The 23,575-nt window shown below is 37.7% G+C and overlaps 1 protein-coding gene across 1 annotated transcript in view; it reads left to right on the top strand.

Annotated features, from left to right (window-relative positions):
- Window positions 1-23,575, top strand: part of ggh (gamma-glutamyl hydrolase (conjugase, folylpolygammaglutamyl hydrolase)) — a 51,323-nt gene that overhangs the window by 15,692 nt on the left and 12,056 nt on the right. The window contains exons 3-5 of the mRNA XM_039754575.1: window positions 2,585-2,635; window positions 5,112-5,196; window positions 6,768-6,906. Of these exons, the coding sequence (XP_039610509.1) occupies window positions 2,585-2,635; window positions 5,112-5,196; window positions 6,768-6,906 (275 nt within the window). The remainder of the gene's footprint in view (window positions 1-2,584; window positions 2,636-5,111; window positions 5,197-6,767; window positions 6,907-23,575) is intronic.

Below are 23,575 nucleotides of genomic sequence, written 5' to 3'. Positions count from 1 at the left end.
TGTAGGGATGCTGCCAAATGTTAAATTCTCCATTTTTATTTTGTGTACTGTTGTGTGTGCTAATGCAGTAACATTGATTGTCAAATGTTGTGTCTTTGTTTATCTACTGGATCTCTGTAACAATGTCTTCTGTTCTTGGACTTTCCTGCTACAAACACATTTCCCTCTGGGATAATACAGTCTACCTAACCTAACCATTTGGTTTGCAATAAATTCCAGAAAAATGTAGAAGTGTAAATAATGTTGAACCAAAGTCACCATTTTTGTACCAGATTGAAAAGAAACATCCATAATAAGGAATGGTTTTGTTTTCAGTAGCGATGATATTGATCAAAAAAGCATACTGTTTAAATTGCTGGAGAACTGTACTCAAACATTTATACAACCATGTACAATTCAACCACATAGCTCATGAAAGCTATGTGTGTTTTTGGAATATACTGTATATAATTTTCTGTTCATAAATTGCTATTTTTAACATTTTTCTTGTTTGTTGTAATTACAAGATAACTTATTTGCATGTTTTATTTGTTTTCACATTCTGTTTTGCTTTGCCTTTTTGTCATTGTATTTAACATTCTTTTTTTTCACTGTTAGTTTTTCCATGCTTAGCAATTTTTCCTTATGTTTCTACTTTCCATTTGTATCTGTGAAGGCAACAAACTCTGATTGGAAGTGTGATCCCTTGCCATATATACTATATGACATTTTACTTTCTTTGCTTTGGACACCAACAGCAGCAAAATGGGATAGGGCAGTAAAAAGTATCAGACTACCAGTGTTGCCAGGCTGTGTTTCATGAGTTGTTCTTTGATGCCCAACTTCTAGACTTAAAATGATGTAATGCTGTTCCACTCTTAATCTCAAGACCATGTGCTGCTACCTCACTGGCAAGGCTCAATTTGATCTTTGTGTATCACACCTGGGCTCAAACTCCAGTCTTCTCACTCTTGGCTCAGCTATAGACTAATCTAATGGTTGACCTAACTGTCTGAAGAAACAGGAACAGTTCTCTAGAATGGGCAGCTGGTACTGTTATTATCAGCAGGAACAGTGCAGTAAGTGGACTATAGACTTGCATGTTGTACGAATATCAGTTAAAAATGAAGTAAGAAACATAATTTTCCTGTTTAGGTAAAATTTTTATTTTATATTTTATCCAGCCAACATTTTGTACATATCAAGAGCATGGGTAAGCAATTGTCTAGTGTATTTTACAATAAGCATATGTTCACTTTGCATTTCAGTTTCAATTCTGGGAGCCAAACAGACCAAAAGATTATAGTGTTGTTCACTACTGTCATAAAAAATGAGAGCAAACTGGCTGTAACCAGCGTAGAAGCGTAGAAAAAGAAATATAAGGCCCAAATGGTCAATTACACAAGAGAATAAACATAGTCTGTAGTTCAAGAATCAGATGCTTTACCAGTCTTCAATTAGCTGAATCGTTAAATAGCTCATCCCAAATGTTAGTGTCATATCATGAATGAAATGACACCCTGATTATAAAGAAGTATCAATTTCTATCAAAAACATGAAAATTTCCAGGTGATTCCAAACTTATGAATAACTTCTTTTAAAAAGAATCCAGTACATATTTTTCTCCACATTAAATGATTGAAATTTGGAGGAAAAAGAAATGATTGGATTTAGTTTGTGATTAATGTAGGTTTATTAGTGCCATTATTATATAGAGCACATTTGGCATTAACTCTTCAGTAAAGACACTTGCCTCTTCTCCTCCTTAGCATGAGCTGGGTTTTTGATCTCATTGGTGGACTGTTGCCACTTCTCCTCCTCCCTCATTCCTTTCTTTGCTTCTAGTGCAAGGGCTTGCATTTTAAAATGCACTTTTAATCCTTCTTCTGGAGACAGAAATTTTAGCTTTCGAAATGTGGGGTCAAGGGCCACAGAAATTACATTTTTGTTTTCAGCATCACCTCTATAGCACATCTCCAGCACCCATCTTTTGATAATTTCTTGTGAAACCTTCATCTGGAATGCCTGCACAGGAGTGGTGTCAAAGGTTGTATTCTGTGCGGACTTGAGGAGATCTTTGAGGCAGGTAGAACAGACATGAGTGCAGGTAGAGCAGAATGCCGGTGTGCAACATGTGGATGCGTGGGGAGATTTGGGATGGACGATTAGTCGATTAAGAAAATACAATTTGATTATTTTTTAGTTGATTAGTCGAATACATCAATTAATCGCGGTAACCCTACTCCCATGTGATGTATCCAGACATTGGTCATCCGGACATTGGCATCTGTGTTTGAGTCCTATGGTGCGTTCTGCGTGGCATTGAAGCAACTCTCCTCTGTGCTCTGGGGTTGAGGAAAATTATAAGTTGCCAGCGCCTGAGCGGGTAGCCAATATCACCTGGCACATGTAATAACATGTTGGCTATTACAGTATTAGTATAAGCCATAAAATAAACTAATGGTTCAGCCAGCCATCATGTACAGTACCATGAATAAGCCATCTGTTTTAGAGAAATTGTTTTTGATTGCTAATAAAGTGTATAATATGTCCTATATTCGCTTTCAGTTTACAGTTTACAGTATTGTCTCACTTTTCTTCACAGAATCAACTTACCTGAAACGGAGTATGAAAAACTTTTCAAATCTATAAATGGGTAAGGTATTAAATGGCATATGTTTAGCAATCCAAATATTCTTAATAGTAGTCCCTAATATTTTATTTGGTAATCTCTGAAAGTCTTATCATTTACTTTAATATATTCTTAGAAAAGGAAACATTTTACAGTAACTTGAAATTCGTAATTTCTTACTTAGCAGCAGAATCAAGAATATTACATAAACATTTAGATACAGATAAAATAAAACCACTTAGTTGTTCATCCACATCAGGGGTGTCAAACTCAGATTCTGTAAGGCCTCAGAACCTGCAGGTTTTCTTTCCAGCCACTTTTCTTAATTAGTAACCAATTACTCCTGCCAGCATGCTTTCTAACTAGTTGTTTGTGCCTATGTGTCAGTCGTATAATTTTTTTTTTTTTTTTAATTAGTCAGGTCTGGTCAACAAAACATTCTGATGGATCTGTCAGAAAAAAAGTAAATCAACAGTTTTTATTTGCAGTGTACATCTATGTACAAACCCACATTCACTTGATCAGTGTCAGTTTAGAGTCACAAGTCAAACTAAAGCAATATATCTGGAATGTGGGAGGAAAACTGGAATACTGATAGAAACCCACACAGGCAGAAGTTGCAAGCTCAACACAGAAAGTGAAAGGACATGGGATTTAAGACTCCTGAGTAGTGATACATAAATCAATAAAATATTTTTTTCTTTCTGTTTTAATGGTGAAGCACATTTTACATAATTAAGTATTGTAAACATGTCTTTAATTGTAAGTTATAAATTGGTCATTAACAATGTAGCATTTTGACGTTTGTATCAGAACTGAACTGGAACTTTTTTATAAATATTTTCCTGAATTTGTTAAAATTCATATGCGGGGAACATAGAAGATCATTTCTAGACATTCCTCTAGACAATTATCCATCCATTTGTCCATTTCCTAATCCTCTTATCTAATTCAAGGTTATGTGGAGCACAGTCATTCATACTGAATCTAACATGGATATCTTTGGGATGAGGTTGCAGAACCAGATAACCTAGCGGAAAAACAGCATACAGGCATAATGATAATCTGCAAAATACCCATTAGTGCTGTCAGAACGAACATCACTATTCAAATATAAGTCAAATCTATACTTTAAAATTGTTATTCAAAGGCAAACACTGACACTCAGACATGCTATAATGCAACGCATTTCAACTTTGCATGTGTTTTGCACACCATTTCCACTATCAGAATTTTTAGAATTTGTATTGTTTAGATTGAACAGATTTTATTATTGCACTGCTCTACTTTGTAGTTAACAGGTGTACTAACAACACATTTTACAGCCTTCCCCAGCACCCTAGAAATATCATTTTGCTCCTGATCCTGTTCCGTTTCACACTTGAACGTGAGGTCCCTGATTTGCTGTTGTAGAACCATTGCACATTCATCGTAGAAAACAAAATTTGGTTTCCTATCTTATTTAACATAATGGGAAATAACAGCCATAGTTCTGATTTTTCTTTTATTAATATAATGTATTTAAAGTCACCATTTTAAATACGTTTTCAGTGTCAGGAAAAGTACTTTGCTACCTCAACCAACACATGTCTTTTGGAGATTGCTGGCTTGGCATATAATTCTGAAAAACAAAATGATAAATTAATGTTACATAATGTTATATTTTTGTTGAATCTGTAAATGGGGAAAAGAATCCTGTTTACTTTAATCTTGTATATTATTCTTTGACTACCGGTGCCCCACTCTGCAAACATATTTTTTTATTATTTATTCTCTTCTGATTTTTTTTTTTTAAATCTTGAGTAGGGAATACTTAAAAATTACAATGCAAAATTTGACAATGCCAAAACTTACATGAAATCTAGATGGGCACTGACTTAATATGTTTTGCACTAGTGGAAAGGTACACAGCAGAACGGAGGGCAGGAGGAGGAGACAGGATGCGGGGGCCTACACTATTGAGTGCATTTCATTTGTTTAAGTAATCATAATTTTGTATGGTTATCATATATGCATTACAGGTATGTGAAGTACTCTTGTTTCCACTTTTCTCTTTGATCATGCCTCTTTCCATGCACTTCCCATACACAGAAAATACATTTTTGTGCATCAATGTACAAGTCAAAAGTGCTGCTTGCAACACACCATGAGCAAAAAAGCAAAAACAATAATGAAGCATACAATGGAATGTTAAATACAAATGTATATGTAGCAGCACTTAGAACATTTAACCTACAAACATATATTTGAATATTTATAAAATTTTAATATGAGCACTCAGACCCTAACTTTGGTATAATTTGACAGCCCTACTATACACAGACAGTAACCCAATACAGGACGTGAAATACTGCACTGCATCTTCAGGTTAGTTTGTTGGAACACTTGATTGTAAGATTGTTTATTTTTTTTTTTGCATGCATTTTGAGTTTAATTGGAAGAGAATTGGTTGAGAGCAAGCAAAATGATATTGTGTGAAACACCTCTGTTCCACCTGCAGTGTCTTATTCCCTGGCGGTGGTGCCAACTTGACTTCATCCGGTTATGCTAGATCTGCAAGCATTTTCTACAAACTTGCCATAAAGGTACATTTTGCATACTACTCCTTTAAAGTTATCTAAAAATACCTGCACCAAAAATAAAATTCTGAATAAATAACAGTAACATTTTATATAATATGATACTGTTTAGTTTCTATAGTATATTTTCATATCTTTCCAGCATACACCTCTGTTTCATTTTTTGACCCAGAAAAAGTCCCTTAAAAGATACATTTGGTACTTTTCAAGTTATTTCTTCACAAACTTGGTATATATGCGTTTGCCATGCAACATTGTGTTCTTAAGTTAAACCTTTTCTATAAATTTTTAAAAATATATAGCCAGTCCTGTCATTTTACAGTGAACCCTATGAGGTGTGAGGATCCAACGGAAAATAAAAGAATAAAAATTGAAAAAATATACCTTTCATGTTTCTAAGGCATGTTTGTGACAACAAAAGGGATCTCAAAAAATCATTTTATCTCATATTCCTGGTATTAGTTTTAGTTTAATAAGGATAAGTTTTCTAGTGATTTGTACGAGTTCTCATATAAATATGGAAGTAAATCAAAGCAAAACCAACTATGTGGCACAAACAGTTTACAGTGAATTTGTGTTTTGAAAGGAAACCACACTCCTTGTGAAAGGTTATTTGTGGAAGAAGGCAAGCCCTGAGTAGTGCACATAACTCGACTTCTTTTAAAATGGCTGCATTCCATAATATTGTTTTTTTTTGTTGTTAAAACATCCATCCATCCATTATTTAACCCGCTACATCCTGACTACAGGGTCATGGGGGTCTGCTGGAGCCAGTCCCTGCCAACACAGGGTGCAAGGCAGGAAACAAATCCTGGGCAGGGCGCACACACACACACACCAGGGACAATTTAGAATAGCCAGTGCACCTAACCTGCATGTCTTAGTACTGTGGGTGGAAACTGGAGTACCCAGAGGAAACCCACGCAGACATGGGGAGAACATGGGAAGCGAACCCGGGTCTCCTAACTGCGAGGCAGCAGCGCTACCCACTGTGGCACCATGCCGCCATAATCTATTTTATACATTTTATATAATCAGAAGACACAGATTAATACTTAACGTATGTTTTAGCTTGAAAAATAGATGTGTTTGGCAGGTTTTTATGCTTTATGCCCCATGTTTCTAGGGTTCAATGTAAAATGCCAAGACTGGCTATGTTTTTTTTTTTTATTTATAGAAATCATTTAACTTTGGAACACAATTTCACATGGCAAGTACATATATACTGTGTCTGTGAAGAAATATCTTTAACTTGAAAAATACTGAACTTATCCTTTAACTTCCTTTTTTTCCACTTCTCAAAAATATTTAATATGTATACAGTTGTGATGAATATTGGTCTTGTAAGTCTCCTTAGATAAGGTGTCAGCCAAATGTAAAATAATAACTATATTTGTTATCACCATACTTGTGTATTGCTAAAGCTGAATTTCCAGACTACAGTTGATAATAGATGTTCATCATTGTTTCATAATGTAGTAACATGTAACTCATTACCCTTAAAATAGTACTATTTCACTGAAATTGGTTTTCATCAGTTGTACTATTTATTGTTTCTGTCTCATGGTTGATCCAAGGCCAATGATGGAGGTGATTACTTTCCTATCTGGGCAACATGTTTAGGATTTGAGGAATTAACATATCTCACCAGTGGGAAACTGCTCTTATCTGCTACTAACACCACAAATGTAGCCCTTCCACTGAATTTTCAAAAAGGTAAGTTTAGAAATGCTAACATATTTATTAAGAAGATGAATGTTTTCATATTTAACTTGTAATATTTTTCTGTATGTTGAATTTTAAGCATAGACAGAATCATAGAGTGCAGAGATCTCGTTTATAAAACTTTGCATGAATTGTGAAATATATGCATACGTCAGAAAAAAAATAAAACCTGGCATACACACATTTGTACGATGTTTACCTTTATGGATCACATTCATCTTGTAAGTGTGCGCATGTGAAAGCACCCACCCATTTGCCACCCTGAAACAACCATATACTGTATGCATGGCCCATTCTAATCAACCTCACACACATTTAGTCATTGGCTGGTAGAGCAGCCCCCAATGTAGGGCTGCCACAAACGATTATTTTGTAAACGATTAATTGGTCAACTATTTTAATTGATTAATCTAATGACTAATTCTGTCCAATAATTCAACTAGGCATATGAATGCTGTATATTAATATTTATTGAATAATTTTTATATGGAATTTGAAAACATCAGGAAATGAAAAAAAACAAAACAAAACTAAACTAACTCCAAGAAGAAGACAAACAAGAAAACACTGTTAACCATACAATACTTAAGTCAAAAGATATTTTTGGTTAATAATGGACTTAACTTCATATCAGCAGTCCAACTTGAAACAAGACCAAAAAATTATGCTTTCTATCACTGCAGTGGGTTTTCACTTTTGGGAAGAGGATGCTCTCCAAAATAGGTTAGAATCTCCTTTTTCACTATTTGACTGACTGTGCTTTCTTGTGCATCTTCTGACATTGTCATTCTCACTGTCATGTGTTTCTGAGTCAGACCCTAGTAATGACTCCAGCAAAGACACTCACCTCTTCTCCTCCTTAGCATGAGCCGAGTTTTTGATCTCATTGGTGGACTGTTGCTACTTCTCCTTCTCTGTCATTCCTTTCTTTGCTTCTAGTGCAAGGGCTGGCATTTTCAACTGCACATTTAATCCTTCTTCTGAAGACAGAAATTTGAGCTTGTGAAATGTGGGGTCAAGGGTCACAGTAATTACATTTACTGTATGTTTGCAGCATCACCTCTATAGCTCATCTCCAGCTCCCATCCTTTAAAAATTTCTTGTAAAACCTTCATCTGGAATGCCTGCACAGGAGTGGTGTCAAAGGTTGCATTCTATGTGGACTTGAGGAGTCCTTTGAGCCAGGTAGAACAGACATGAGTGCAGGTAGAGCAGAATGCTGGCACACAAAATGGGGAGGCATGTAGGGATTTGGGAGGGATGATTAGTCGATTAAGGAAATACGTTTTGATTATTTTTTAGTTGATTAGTCGATTACATCAATTAATCACGGCAGCCCTACTCCCATGTGATGTATCTAAACGTTGGCCATCCAGACACTGGCACCTGTGTTTGAGTCCTATGGTGTGCTCTGCATGGTATTGAAGCAACTCTCCTCTGTGCTCTGGGGTTGAGGAAAATTATAAGCTGCCAGCACCTGATCAGGTAGCCAATATCACCTGGCACATGTAATAACATGATGGCTGTTACAATATTAGTATAGGCTATATAATAAACTAATCGTTCAGCCAGATACATTACCAGCAAGCCAGCCATCATGTACAGTACCATGAATAAGCCATCTGCATCTACATTGCATAGAAATAAATTAAGGCTGCAGTGACCTAGGCCACCGAGCCACAAGGTTTGTCAGTCTCAGTTTGGCATCGCATATGACTTCTGTGTTAATGGAATGTTACTACTCATGGTTAACAAAAGCAGCATCATTCTTGAGAAGTGCTCTTAAAAATCCTGCTGGCCCTTAAAAACATGTTCTTATAACACAGTTAATTTTTGTAGAAAGTGAAATGGTCTGAACTCTCTCTATATACTGTACATTACATATTTGTTTTCACATAAAATACATGCTAAATACATTGTTTAAATTAACTACATAGATCAGTGAAGAAAATTTGTATTGCTTTTGCAATGTGATGGAAGGGTGGCTCCTTATCCCCTTGCCCTCTGCTACCCTGTATTGAAATAAGCAGGTTCAGAAAACGAATCCATGAATGAATAACTACATTTAATTTTGTAATACACTCTCACTCTAACTTAAGTATTGTTAGGAATAGATAAAGTCTGTACTGATATAAAAAATAACTGTACAGCTCAAACATACAGTATACTCAAGTCCTCTTAATGCAATTCAGGGTCATGATGGCTGAAGCCTATTCCAGCAGCAACCGGGCATAAGGCAGGATGCCAGCACATCACAATACCAACTCATGGACATAACCATTTCAGGTTATTTAAGGAGTAAAATCCTGTAATTGTACACACTATATACTGTACCAGTTTTACAGATTCTTTGTTACTGTGTGTATTTATGTTTGTGTATCTTTATTATATTTTTGAAAGTAATGATAGTCCAAGATATTCTTTCTTTAAAATTCTTTGTGAAATTTTTGCATTGAGTTCAGAGTCTGTGTGCAGAAGCAGCCAGTCGGGGTTTTCATATGAAAATTGTCAGCACTCTGGCAAGTTTTGGCAAATATGTCACTAGTTAGTTATTGGTATGCAAATCTCAACCATCAATAGGAATGCTTAGAATAAATAGAAAGCCTTGGCTGTTAATGTGTATAGAAATAGACTGTTTATTAAAAAAAAATAATCTTTTAGCTGCTTGATAAATGAGAGTTGTATAAGAAGAAAAAGAAAAGAATTGAAAGGAAGAGAAAAAAGTCACATTAATGAAGGTACTGTTTCCTGAAGGCCAACAACAAATTAACAGTTACTCTAACTTCCCTCAAGCTACAATTCTTTGCATCTCTATTTATTACGCATGATATTTAGATGAATATTTAATATACCTCTAGGGGTGAGAACATTTCAGTAAACATATTGTATACCTTAATATAATGTGTATAAATTGATTTTGTTTTGCATCTTAAATGCAAGAGGAAAATTGTCAGAAAGATTTGGAACAGTGCTTTTTATCTCAAGCAAACATTCACTTAGCACTTTGCAGAGAAATTATATTATTTTGCAGACATATTATCTAAAATACCCTAATTACACATTAATTACAGTTAGGTCCATAACTATTTGGACAGAGACGACTTTTTTCAAATTTTGGTTCTGTACTTACCACAATGAATTTTACATGAAACAACTCAGGTGCAGTTGAAGTGCAGACTTTCAGCTTTAATTCAGTGGGGTGAACAAAAAGATTGCATAAAAATATGAGGCAACTAAAGCATTTTTTTAACACAGTCCCTTCATTTCAGGAGATTAAAAGTAATTGGACAATTGACTCAAAGGCTATTTCATGGGCAGGTGTTGGCAAGTCCATTGTTATGTCATTATCAATTAAGCAGATAAAAGGCTTAGAGTTGATTTGAGGTGTGGTGCTTGCATGTGGAAGATTTTGCTATGAACAGACAACATGCGGTCAAAGGAGCTCTCCATGCAGGTGAAAGAAGCCATCTTTAAGCTGCGAAAACAGAAAAACCCATCCGAGAAATTGCTAAAATATTACGAGTGGCAAAATCTACAGTTTGGTACATCCTGAGAAAGAAAGCAAGCACTGGTGAACTCAGCAACGCAAAAAGACATGGACGTCCACGGAAGATAACAGTGGTGGATGATCGTAGAATCATTTCCATGGTGAAGAGAAACCCCTTCACAACAGCCAACCAAGTGAACAACACTCTCCAGGGTGTAGGCATATCGATATCCAAGTCTACCATAAAGAGAAGACTGCATGAAAGTAAATACAGAGGGTGCACTGCAAGGTGCAAGCCACTCGTAAGCCTCAAGAATAGAAAGGCTAGGTTGGACTTTGCTAAAGAACATCTGAAAAAGCCAGCACAGTTGTGGAAAAACATTCTTTGGACAGATGAAACCAAGATCAACCTCTACAAGAATGATGGCAAGAAAAAAGTATGGAGAAGGCGTGGAACAGCTCATTATCCAAAGCATACCACATCATCTGTAAAACACGGTGGAGGCAGTGTGATGGCTTGGGCGTGCATGGCTGCCAGTGGCACTGGGACACTAGTGTTTATTGATGATGTGACACAGGACAGAAGCAGCCGAATGAATTCTGAGGTGTTCAGAGACATACTGTCTGCTCAAATCCAGCTAAATGCAGTCAAATTGATTGGGCGGCGTTTCATGATACAGATGGACAATGACCCAAAACATACAGCCAAAGCAACCCAGGAGTTTATTAAAGCAAAGAAGTGGAAAATTGATCTTAACCCAACTGAGGACGCATTTCACTTGTTGAAGACTAAACTTCGGACAGAAAGGCCCACAAACAAACAGCAACTGAAAGCCGCTGCAGTAAAGGCCTGGCAGAGCATTAAAAAGGAGGAAACCCAGCATCTGGTGATGTCCATGAGTTCAAGACTTCAGGCTGTCATTGCCAGCAAAGGGTTTTCAACCAAGTATTAGAAATGAACATTTTATTTCGATTTATTTAATTTGTTCAATTACTTTTGAGCCCCTGAAATAAAGGGATTGTGTTAAAAAAATGCTTTAGTTGACTCACATTTTTTGTTCAACCCACTGAATTAAAGCTGAAAGTGTGCATTTCAACTGCATCTGAGTTGTTTCATTTAAAATTAATTGTGGTAATGTACAGAACCAAAATTAGAAAAAAGTTGTCTCTGTCCAAATATTCAATTTCGAATATAAGGTCTCAGACATTCCAATATTAAGATGGGGCGAGATTATTTAAGGCTTTATAAACCATAAGCAGAATTTTAAAGTCAATCCTGAATGACACAGGTAACCAGTGTAGTAACATCAAAACTGGAGAGATGTGCTCAGATTTTCTTTTTCTAGTTAGGAGCTAAATAAGCTAAATAGCTGATTACAGACTTTAAGAGACCATAATGGGGATTATGATTCTGTTACCATTAACAGGATTTCAGTGAAACAGCCAGTAGTTGTTAGGTGTACACATCAGGTATAATCTCTAATGGACTCTCAACACCTTGTATTTTTTAAGAAGGCTTAACATTGCTGTGAATTTAAAAAAGCTGAAAAAAGTCAATATATACTCCAGATGCTTACTAGCCTATGCCAGTCATGCTTCCATTCAGACAGTACATTTATAATGAATGATACATTAGGAAGGCACATTGTATTGTCAAAGACACCTCATACCCTAAAACAGTTTGTTTTTCCCTTGCATTCAGCAAGCAATATGGTAGCATTCAAAGCTATAGCAGCAGACCTTCAAACAGATTCTGCGCTAACCATTAAATTGTTAATTTCTGTACATTCATCTGACACGTGACCAAGACACTATTATGTAAGCACCTGTACTACCACCCATAAGCATATTTATTGAAATTATTAATTTATTTTATTATTATTTCCTTGTTTTGTAATTTGCATCTGCAATGTCATTCTACCATGTAATATATTATCGGTGTGTGCTTCTACACCAGTGGTACTAGCAAAAATACTGAAGTATAATATGACAACAAAGTGAATTGAATTAAATTCAACTACAAAAACAAACTATAATTATCTCTGGTACTTTTTCATGTGGTACCTATGTGAAATGTTCATAGTGTTTGTTGAAAGGAACAATAAAATAATGCTGATCCATGCACTTTACATTGTGTATCTAGAGTCATAATTTTGTAATGACACAAGAAATTATAAAAACATGAGGAAACCCTTCAGTTCCTTAAAGCTTTCCCCTGAGCGAGCCTGTTGCCTATCTGTCTAGTGTTTGGATTCCAATAAGCCCACAATTTTTTATATATGCAAAGACTGAAACTTTTGACCTGACCTTTATCTTCATAGGCTTAAATAAAACTCTACCGTCAGATAGTGTTCTATTGTTTTAAACGTTGTCTGACTTTTCAGATGGTACATATAGAAATTGATAATATAGCTAGCAGTATAAAATCTAGTTTACTAAATTAGCTAGCTACTTATAAATTTTAAGTACAGTCGACCCTTGACATACGACCGGCCTGACATGCGAACAACTTGATTTACGACCAAAATTTTTATTTTGATTTACGACCAACATCTTGCGTTACGACCCGAATGCGGTCACGTGTATCCACTTGTGCAATTGTAAACAAACAGCCGAGAGCGTTCGTAAGCGTCATTCGGAGCCCAGATACATGTGTTTGTGGACGTAATTTTGGTCAGTGCAGTGATTTATCTACTGTATATATATATATAATTCACTAAGACCATGGCAAGCAAGACGCATAATTGCTAAGGAAAGAAGAGAAGGTAACGAAGGTAAAGAAAGTGATTGTTAAGGGATGTTAGATAGTGGGCTGGCGCGGCACATGATGATGTCATCAGGCTGAGTCAGCACCGGCTTGCTTTGGAGTGTATTATTACAGCAGTTAACAACATGACCTGCTTTGAACTGAGTGCTCGACTACTGTCATTATTAACTTGAGAAACAGCGATCACAATCGAAACGAAGAAGGAAATTGTGCGGAAATATGAGAGTGGCGTTCGTGACCGATCTCGCTAATATGTACAGCATGTCAAAATCCACCATCTCGACAATTTTACAAAGAAAAGATTTGCATAAGGAGGCTTCTTCTAAACAATAACCACCTTCCGTTTCATTCTCCTCCTCCTCTCTTCCTGCAGCCCAAAGATGTCAAATTAAATGGTGAGTACAGTATGAAATTGTTGTTTCTGGTAGGCTAGGCATTTTTTATAACTTTTTGGTTAGTACATTAGAAAAATGATTGGTGTTTTGGTAAATTATGCACATTATACAACCATTTTTTATTATGAAAAGGTTAAGTAAGTGTTGCTTTGGGAGGTTCGGAGCGCATTATGGGTATTTCCATTATTTCTCATGGGAAAAATAGTCTTGACTTACAACCAACTTGAGTTACAACCAGCCCTCGCGAACGAATTGAGTTCGTAAGTCAAGGGTCCACTGTAGTTGGCTATATTGGAAAAAAACCTTCAATGACAAGTAATAATATAATTAAAAGTAAAAAACAAAAATGGAAATTGAAAATAAAAACAAGTAGTTACTTTTTGTTTATATTTATCCTTCCATCTATACATGTATGAACCCACTTTTTTTAATACAGGATCTTTCCAATCCAGAATCTTCTTTTAGTTTAGGGTGACTAGATATTCCATTTTTTTTTTTCATTGTATCCTAAACTTTAACCAAATGTCCCATTTATAATTGGCCGGACACAGGAAACTCCAAGAGGGAATCTCCATACCCATGCCCCCCCTACCTCCCATACTCTTCAGTTTAATACACATATTTGAACAATGTGCGTGAAACACCAAGGGGGACACCTCCTCTTTGATTAAATATGTATTCTTAGAAGATGAATTAATCAATGTTTATTACGCTCATTGGATTAATAAATTGAGTTCCGTTTTGGAGTTGTAAATCTGGTCAACATACTTCTAATAGCCATGGGCACAAGGCACAGTCACATGTACATCCTCACACACTTGTATCAAGTAAATTTGGGATTTCACAAAATGTGTCTATAATTAGATTTTTTATATCTATATATAAGATAAATAAACTTCATAATTAGTTTACTCTACCACTGTCAGAATTCATATTCGACTTTAGCACCTGTTAAACCTGCCATGAAATCTGACACTGAATAATATGTAATTGAATGCTCAAATCAATGTACCAACAACTGAACAACTAACCTTTTTTGGTCATTTACAGTTTGTTTAAGATTGCTGTTAACTGTTTCATTTTTAATCACAGGAAAGTGATGCATTGTTCTGATCTTTTTTGGATTCATTTTGTTTTGAGGACATACACCTACATGTGAGGCTTAAGAAACCATTTTAAGTGATCTGTTATGCTTTGTAGTAGTGACCGAAAGAACAAGATCGTGAATACAAGCGGCTGAAATAAGTTTCCTCCATTGGGTGTCTGGGCTTTCCCTTAAAGATAGGGTGAGGAGCTCAGTCATCTGGGAGGAGCTCAGAGTAGAGTCACTGCTTCTCCTCATTGAGAGGAGTCAGATGAGGTGGCTCGGGCATCTGATCAAGATGCCTCCTGGACGCCTCCCTGGTGAGGTGTTCTGGGCACGTCTAACCGGGAGGAGGCCCAGGACTGCTGGAGGGACTATGTCTCTCGGCTGGCCTGGGAACACCTCGGAATTCCCCCAGAAGAGCTAGTAGAAGTGGCCAGGGTGAGGGAAGTCTGGGCATCTCTGCTCAAGCTGCTGCCCCACGACCCGATCTCGGATAAGCGGAAGAGAATGGATGGATGTTGCGCTTTGTGGGCTTACATTTATATTTTTTTCCTCTAAGCAACAATAACAAGTGTGCTTGGAAATTGTTGGGAAAACACTTCAATAAATTGCATTTGCCTGTTTTTCACACAGATGGTCTTCCACAGGTGCACTAGTTCCATGTAATGCTGGGAGGTTTGCAGATGATGTTGTCCTGTTTGCTTCATCAGGCCGTGATCTTCAGCTCTCTCTGGATCGGTTCGCAGCTGAGTGTGAAGCGGCTGGGATGAGAATCAGCACCTCCAAATCCGAGAGCATGGTCCTCAGCCGGAAAAGGGTGGAGTGCCCTCTCAGGGTTGGGGGAGAGATCCTGCCCCAAGTGGAGGAGTTCAAGTATCTCGGGGTCTTGTTCACGAGTGAGGGAAGAATGGAGCGTGAGATCGACAGGCGGGTCGGTGCGGCATCCGCAGTGATGCGGGCTCTGCATCGGTCTGTCGTGGTGAAAAAGGAGCTGAGCCGTAAGGCAAAACTCTCAATTTACCAGTCGATCTACGCTCCTACCCTCACCTATGGTCATGAGCTATGGGTCGTGACCGAAAGAACGAGATCGCGAATACAAGCGGCTGAAATGAGTTTCCTCCGCAGGGTGTCTGGGCTTTCTCTTAAAGATAGGGTGAGAAGCTCAGTCATCCGGGAGGGGCTCAGAGTAGAGCCGCTGCTCCTCCGCATCGAGAGGAGTCAGATGAGGTGGCTCGGGCATCTGATCAGGATGCCTCCTGGACGCCTCCCTGGTGAGGTGTTCCGGGCACGTCCAACTGGGAGGAGGACCCGGGGAAGACCCAGGACACGCTGGAGGGACTATGTCTCCCGGCTGGCCTGGGAACGCCTTGGGATTCTCCCGGAAGAGCTGGAAGAAGTGGCGGGAGAGGGAAGTCTGGGCCTCTCTGCTTAAGCTGCTGCCCCCGCGACCCGACCTCGGATAAGCGGAAGAAGATGGATGGATGGATGGATGTTTTTCATCTCCATCTCATCAGAGGAGCTTACATTTCCTTGTTTTTAAGCTTAGATGCCACAAGCAGGGAGGAAAACTTGGTTGTCAACAGTTCACCTGTTTTAAACTCTTTAGGTACAAGCAAAATTGAAAAAAGAAATCATAAGTTAATTTGGGAAAGCAGCAGCAAATGGCAGCACTGAAAAGTGTGATTTTATTTATTTATTTCTTTGATGCAGGCTACCATTGTTTCCTTTAAAATCGGTTTTAGTTGAATATTATGTTTAAACAGTTACTACTATAGCCATAACCCACCACTATCTGTATAAAGAGAGAGAGAGAGAGATCTCCACAGAGGCCCAGCTGAAGAGTCATTTGATGGAAAAAATATGCTGTATTTTTATTTTGGCAGTTTATAGAAACAGTAGACAGTAACAGCACACTGCACGATAATGTGCAGTGAATACACTTGACTTGACCATACTCCGTTGACCCTTGACCTTCATTGACCATATACAGTATGTGTACAATGGTTTAAGATATGAAGAGGTAGGGAAAGTGACAGCGAAGGTAGTAGGGAATGAGAACAGCGCCCATATGCATGCGCTGCCCTGCTGCCTGCTGCCGAGAGTTGATTCTACAATAAAATAAAAATAAAAAGAGGAATAATTCCAAAACTCTTCACTTTTAATATAAAGCTGTAGTGCAGGGTTTCAGCATAGTATATGTGTACCAAATTTCAGGCTACAGGTTATTTGATTTTTGACCTTGACCTTCCTGGGTTGACCTTTGACCTTGGAGGTTAATCATCACCCTAAAAGCGGATAGTAAAGCCCATGTAGTATATATGTACCAAATTTCAGGTCAATGGGTCAAACGCAAGCTACAGGTGATTTAATATCCTGGACAGACAAACGTATAGCCATGGTTGCGTATTGTATAAGAAGATGGCTTTAACTTTCATCCAGTGGTGCCTTTGCCTCACAGAGCTACTGTATGATCCCATTCCAACTCAACAGTAAATCATTGTTTATTTTATGTAATACCCCTCAAAAACTACTAGGGCTAATTGTGCTGTCTTAATTGACTTATTGTCCATATCCCTCCCCTTCTCAATGTGTGTCAGCATGCTATGATGCCATGTACAGCTTTTGAGTCTGATAATCATGGGAGCAGCTCCACCGCATTCTGTAGAGAGCAGTCTCTCCAAAAGTCTCCTCTGTGTTCGTAATTCACTAGAAAAACTGACAAGGTGGTTGTTTGTTTACTGTGTAAAACACAGATGGTGTTCCACAGGTGCACTAGTTCCATGTAATGCTGGGAGGTATACCGGTTCATACCAAAAACTGTTTTCTATTTTTGTTATGATATGGATTTTTTTATACCACAACACCGGTTTAAATAGCCTCAACAACATTCAGAACACGGCACAGCGGGAAACTGTTTAAGGGGGGACTTTTTTCACTGCTACAACACTAAACACGCATGCAATGGAGTACATACATTAGTGGAGGTATTTCACGGTGAAAATGGACAGTGAACATTCTGAAACTGAAGCTGTAGCAGACGATAAAGTTGAACATGATGACACAGAAGACCTTTTGCCGAAAAAAGGAGTCATGTCTGTTGTTGTTGTTGTTGTTGTTGTCTGGAGATACTTTGGTTTTAAAAGGTCGGAAGCGGACCATTATTATTTTCAAATGTGTGAATACTGTTTCTGTACTACTGGATAATACTGCAAGCCAAGTAGCACTTTTTTTTTTTCTTCAATACTGTGTAATGTACCTGGGTAGTGTGTAATAGTGTGACGATGCCGGTCCCCTACAAACTCTCTCTTCTCGCAGGGGAGTCTGTTAAACCAACACCATCGATAGTTATGACTGAGATAAGCTGACAAATCTCATTGAAGCCAGGGGATGGTGGAAAGTGCTCAAGTGCTTTTATTAAAAACAGTCAAAAGTAAAACCAAAAGGATTCATTGTGCAGTGTTCAAAAAAAGCAATACCCAAATAGCAAATCCATAAAACCAGTGAAACGTGGGGATAAAATTCATAATAAGTAAATCTGTTAAAACAGAGGTTAAAATGCAGTCTCTCTCCTCAACCGAACGCAGCCCACCACCTTCTGTCTCTCCGGCTCACCTATCACTGGTGTTGCTGGCGGAGCCTCTGCAACACGAACTCTTTTCTGTCGACCCCCCATCTTGGCTGCCGCCACACTGTGCAGCCAGACAATCCAAGGTCGGCACACCTCCCGTCTTCCTTTGCGCTCACTCAGTCGCTCCTCAGATCCATTGGGAGTTCTTACATCTCGCTCATCCCACTCTACACGCTTAGCAAGTGGGGCAAACCAGCCCCTAGAGTGCTTCAGCCTGCGCTCCCTCACGGAGCCCCAGCTTGTTCTGCCTTCTCCTTCCTGGTGTCTGGATCATCTCCCATGACTGCCTTTTCCCTTCTTTAACCTCCTCCGCCCATAAATGTACGTCTCCGTGGGCGCAGCACCTTAACCTCACGTCGCAGGAAGTCGATGAAGCAATTGAGAATGATCGCACCCGCACCTACAGGTGCGACTCGCCCCAATTACCTCATCAACTCCCTGCGATCGTGCAATTGCGCCCATGGATATGGACACGGCTAACTGGATTTAAAAACTGCCCATATTTTTTTTTGAAGCCACGGACCTGCTATACCACAAATAGCATTATAACTACAAGTTGCAGTTTTATTATTTACGTATATAGCTTAGCTTGTAGCATTGTCCATATTAATGCATTTTGCAATATGATGGTACAGTTGGTAAAGATGTCATCACCAAGTTGCACTTGGTTTTATTTTATTTTATTTTTATTTGGTGAGTACTGCGTAATGTTCCTGGGCTTGAAGCCTTGAAGTAATAGTATTATTACTGGAAATTGCACTGATATTTATTTTATTGTGATTATTTATTCGTTTAAATTTTATGCAGTTTAATGATGGTAAAGTTGTTTAAAAAGTCACTTTAAAGTGTCAGTGGACAGAGATTGTTAATATTAACAGAAAGTGTAGTTGGTTTACAAAAAATATTTACTATTTATTCCTTTTCTAAGATATGTTCAGTGCAATACAACTTTTGAAAAGTACCTCTGGATATTTTACCAAGTCTAAATGCCTCTTTGGATGGTTGAAAATATGCCGTAAAAATAATAGTTTAAGTTGTTTGCAAAGTTTGTTCAATAAAAAGGTTCTATATTTTGTGTGCAACTGTCATGCAATGTGATTCCTTCTCTTCATTAGTGCCATCCCCTTGAAAACTATCCCTACCCCCTTGAAAAATATCACTTTATGGGGCCATGCAAGCCTGTACCTTGTGTGCACGTTAAAATGTTTTTTTGTACAGTGTAATTGGTTATTCTTAGTCAGTCTACTGCAGTAATTGCAGTGGAAAATGTGGTTAACATCCACTCATGCATAGGAAAAAAATACCGTTGAATACCTTGAAACCGGTATAATTTTGAAAAATACCATGATATAGAATTTTGGTCATACCGCCCAGCACTCGTTCCATGCATGAAAACCTGTAGAAGAAAAACTCTTATAGCACAGTACAAGACAGTACCATAAATAATCCACTTACACTCACTTAGCTGTCCAACAATTGTTCTTTTAATAAAGTGAAGCTGATTGATATGCCAGAGTTGGCAACCTGTAATTTTTAACTTTCAAACTACATATCAGTCCTTTATAAAAATTTCAACTGCATTGTTATTCTTATGAATTTTCTCCAGTGATTACATTATAAATAAATAATATGCAATAAATGATCAGGTAGACTCTGGAAGATGTATTTTTAAAATGTGTTGCAGAAGGTTTTTGACGGAGCAACACATAGCTCTTGATCTGTAGGCGAGCCGCTCCTGGGAAGCTGATTTTTTCTTTTATAAAGCAAAACACAATTTCTACTGTAGTTCAGATTGGATCAGTTGTATAGACCATGCAGTTCAGTGACAACCAGGTTCCCATGATTAAAAAATCTAAAAATCAGCCCATGCTGAAGTGAAATGGTTTTGTACTCTTTCTGCATTCTCTCTTAAGTCGGTCTAGAAGAGGCTGAAGACCATTCCACTACCTCAGTTCTGCCAGAATGGAACACCCTAGAAGAGCAATGTGTGAAATCATACTGACTCCCACCTCTCAAGGGTTCTGCATTGCAAAAGTCTTCTCCTATTTCATCCATTAGATAGATAGATAAATAGAACTTTATTTGTTTCCAGATGGAAATGTGGCTTTAAATAAATAAATACATAAATAGGTAGAAAAGTATATAAATAAATTAACACATACACAACTCCGAACAAAGAGGAAAATTAAAAAGAAAGAAAACTTCTGACTTGGCAGCCATAGTCATAGTGAGGCATTATGCAAATATATTGCTGTTGGTATAAAGCAGCCACAGGACTTTCTTGACACACTACTGCTGAATAATTTATTGGTCCTCAGTGTTAGTGTGTCAGAGAGGAGATGTGTAGTATTGTTCATAATGGCACTCAGTTTTTTTTTTTAACTCCTTTGTTACTACCTTCAGGTGGTCCAGAGTGTGTCACATAATTGAGCCTTCCCTTTTAATTAGCTTGTTGATTTGGTGGGCCTCTGTTAAAGTGATTTCACTAGCCCAGTACATCACAGTGGAGAAGATTGCACAGGCCATCATGGAGTTATAGAAAATGTGAAGGATGTCACATCCCACATTAAAGGAACACAGTCTCCTAAGAAAAAAGACCCTGCTCTGCCCTTTCGTATATAGTTTCATTGTGTTTTCCTAGGCCAGCCCAACCTGACATTGATTTGTACCCCCAAGTACTTGTAGGAGTGTGCCACCTCTACATCCACTCCTGTGACCAGACATAGAGGCTCTTTGGTGCATCCAAAGTCAATAACTAGTTCCTTGGTTTTGCTGATGTTAAAATGCCAAGAAACAAAGTTGTCCACCTGACTCTTATACTCTGTCTCATTTCCCTTATTAGTATACCCCATAAATGTAGATTCATCTGTGAATTTCTCCAAGTGATGTGACCTGGAGTTATATTTGTAGTCTGAGGTGTACAGAGTGAAGAAAAAAGGAGACAGGACTGTTCCTTATGGTGCTCAGGTATTGCTCAAATTCCTATCAGAAATAGTTCTTGAGTCTCACAACTACCGTCCTACTCTTAAGCAAAGTAATTTTATAGCAAAAAAATGTTCTGCATAAAGCCATTTGTGTATAGTATAGAAACTTGTTTATTACAATAGTGAATAATGAGGCTTCTTTGACAATTTAATAATGCAAGTGTTAACCTACTTATTATGGTATCTAGTAGGTTGCTTTCAAAAAAAAAAAAAAATACTTCTGCTGAACATCAAGAATGTAAAGATGAACAAACTATTTACATATATATTGTTAGCACCACTTGTCTTTGTTTTTATATTTAATATGTGACAAGAAATTGTCAAGCAGTAAGAAATCAAATGTTGAGAACAGCTCTTCAAAGGAGGCAATAAAAAACAATGGGGATTAAAGAGAAGCCAGGCAAACGTTGCCCCTTTGTTGCAAAGCCATACTGGAGTGCCAAAATGAACTGTCAGAGAAATGTTTAACTTGTATAATTACTTAATTTACTGTAACTGCAGCTACAGTAAGTGTATAAAAGGTTGATTTTATGTATTCATAAAACATAACTTTTAAGTTCCTGGAAGGTGCAGTTTGTTTGATAAGCTTTTCCAGTGTTTTACTGATCACAGTTACCAATTGCAATGTGAATAATTATTAGTTTTTTGTGGTTTTTGTCCATTTTTATATATATATTTTTGTCCCTAATATAACACTACTAGGAAACCACTACAGATCAAACCTGTAGACTCACAACAAAATGCCTGTTTTGACTACATAGTCATACTGCTTCGTTGTCTTGCTACATCTGTAACGGTCGACCCCTTACCCAGCTGGCAGCCACACTACCAGGACCTGTGGCCTGGATAAATTACTGAGAAGAACCTACCTATACCAAGCTGTACCTCTGACAAATAATATTTTCCCTCCTTCCCAATCGACGGTTCAAAGACTAGTAAACAAAAGCAGATATGTAAAATAACTTTAGAAATATATTAGAGAAAACACAATGACAAATACAATCATACGAATCCATGACGTAAAAAAAAAAATAAATAAATATATATATATATATCCATCCATCCATCCATTTTCCAACCCACTGAATCCGAACACAGGGTCACGGGGGTCTGCCGGAGCCAATCCCAGCCAACACAGGGCACAAGGCAGGAACCAATCCTGGGCAGGGTGCCAGCCCACCGCAGTATATATATATATATATGCCACATATGCAATAACAAAACCTCCCTTGCCCCTGCACATGTATAACAAACACAAAATACAAATAATATCAATGGATGATTACTGAATGTCAATGAACGTGAAATTGTCCAGAACTGTCCAGAATACGGATGAGTGATCAAAAATGGATGTATTTGAATCTCCTGAGTAAAACACCATGCTTCCTCAGCGAATGGTGTATAATACTGTCCAACCTTGGGGTTTATGACGATGATGGTGCTATCGTGATTCCAGCAGAATGAGAAGCAAACTGGAACAAGGCGTGATGTAAATAATGGCAGAAAAAATTATGATCGGTTGTCAGTATTTGAAATCTCCGTCTCTCTTCTTCCTTCTCCTCTTTCTCTCCTAATTGTTTAAACAATGATGAGCCGGATGTAACTGGCAAAACTCCGGTACTGACGTGTCCAGGGGTCGCTGCCTCCCCGCAATATCCTTCCCCGTTTCTCATTACGGGGACGACATTTAAACAGACACATATTAGTTTAAAGGGGTGCTGTGACACGACTCGACTGGGTGCAAACACTTTAAACAACAATACTTATGTGGCCCTGCTACACATCTCTGATTATCCTTTTTTGCTTTTCTCAACATCATCATTTTAAATTAAGGAGTTAAAAGACTCCCGCTGTAGGTAGCATTGCACACCATCAATAGGGTGCAAATTCAGTCAGCACGTACGTCAATTTCAGTGAAGGTTTCACAGTTATCATTCATCAAATCTTATGTTATGACTTCATGTTTTCTCTTACTGTCATGTTTTCCTCATAGTACAGAGGTAGTTTGGGGTAATAATGAGAGGAAGATGAATTTAATATGTTCATCAGAAAAATCTTATATGAAGAATGTGCTGTAAAAGCTCTGTTAAGTCCTTCAGAAAGGCACCCCTAATATCCTAGAATAAACAGTTTGAACTTTGGAAGACAACAGTTATTACTGTATCATGTCAAGGAAGTCAGGTTTACACAAAATGAAATTGCTAATTCTTATACTCCCAAGAATGAGTGCAGCCCCAATAGGAGAAAAGAATAAAATGACACAAGAAAACTCCACCAAAACTATTAAAGTGAAATGTCATATTTTCAGAAGC

The sequence above is a fragment of the Polypterus senegalus genome, chromosome 5, assembly GCF_016835505.1.
Source record: "Polypterus senegalus isolate Bchr_013 chromosome 5, ASM1683550v1, whole genome shotgun sequence".
Classification (NCBI taxonomy): Eukaryota; Metazoa; Chordata; class Cladistia; order Polypteriformes; family Polypteridae; genus Polypterus; species Polypterus senegalus.
The sequence above is the reverse complement of the archived record's forward strand: the minus strand, read 5'-3'. Positions and strand labels throughout refer to the sequence as shown.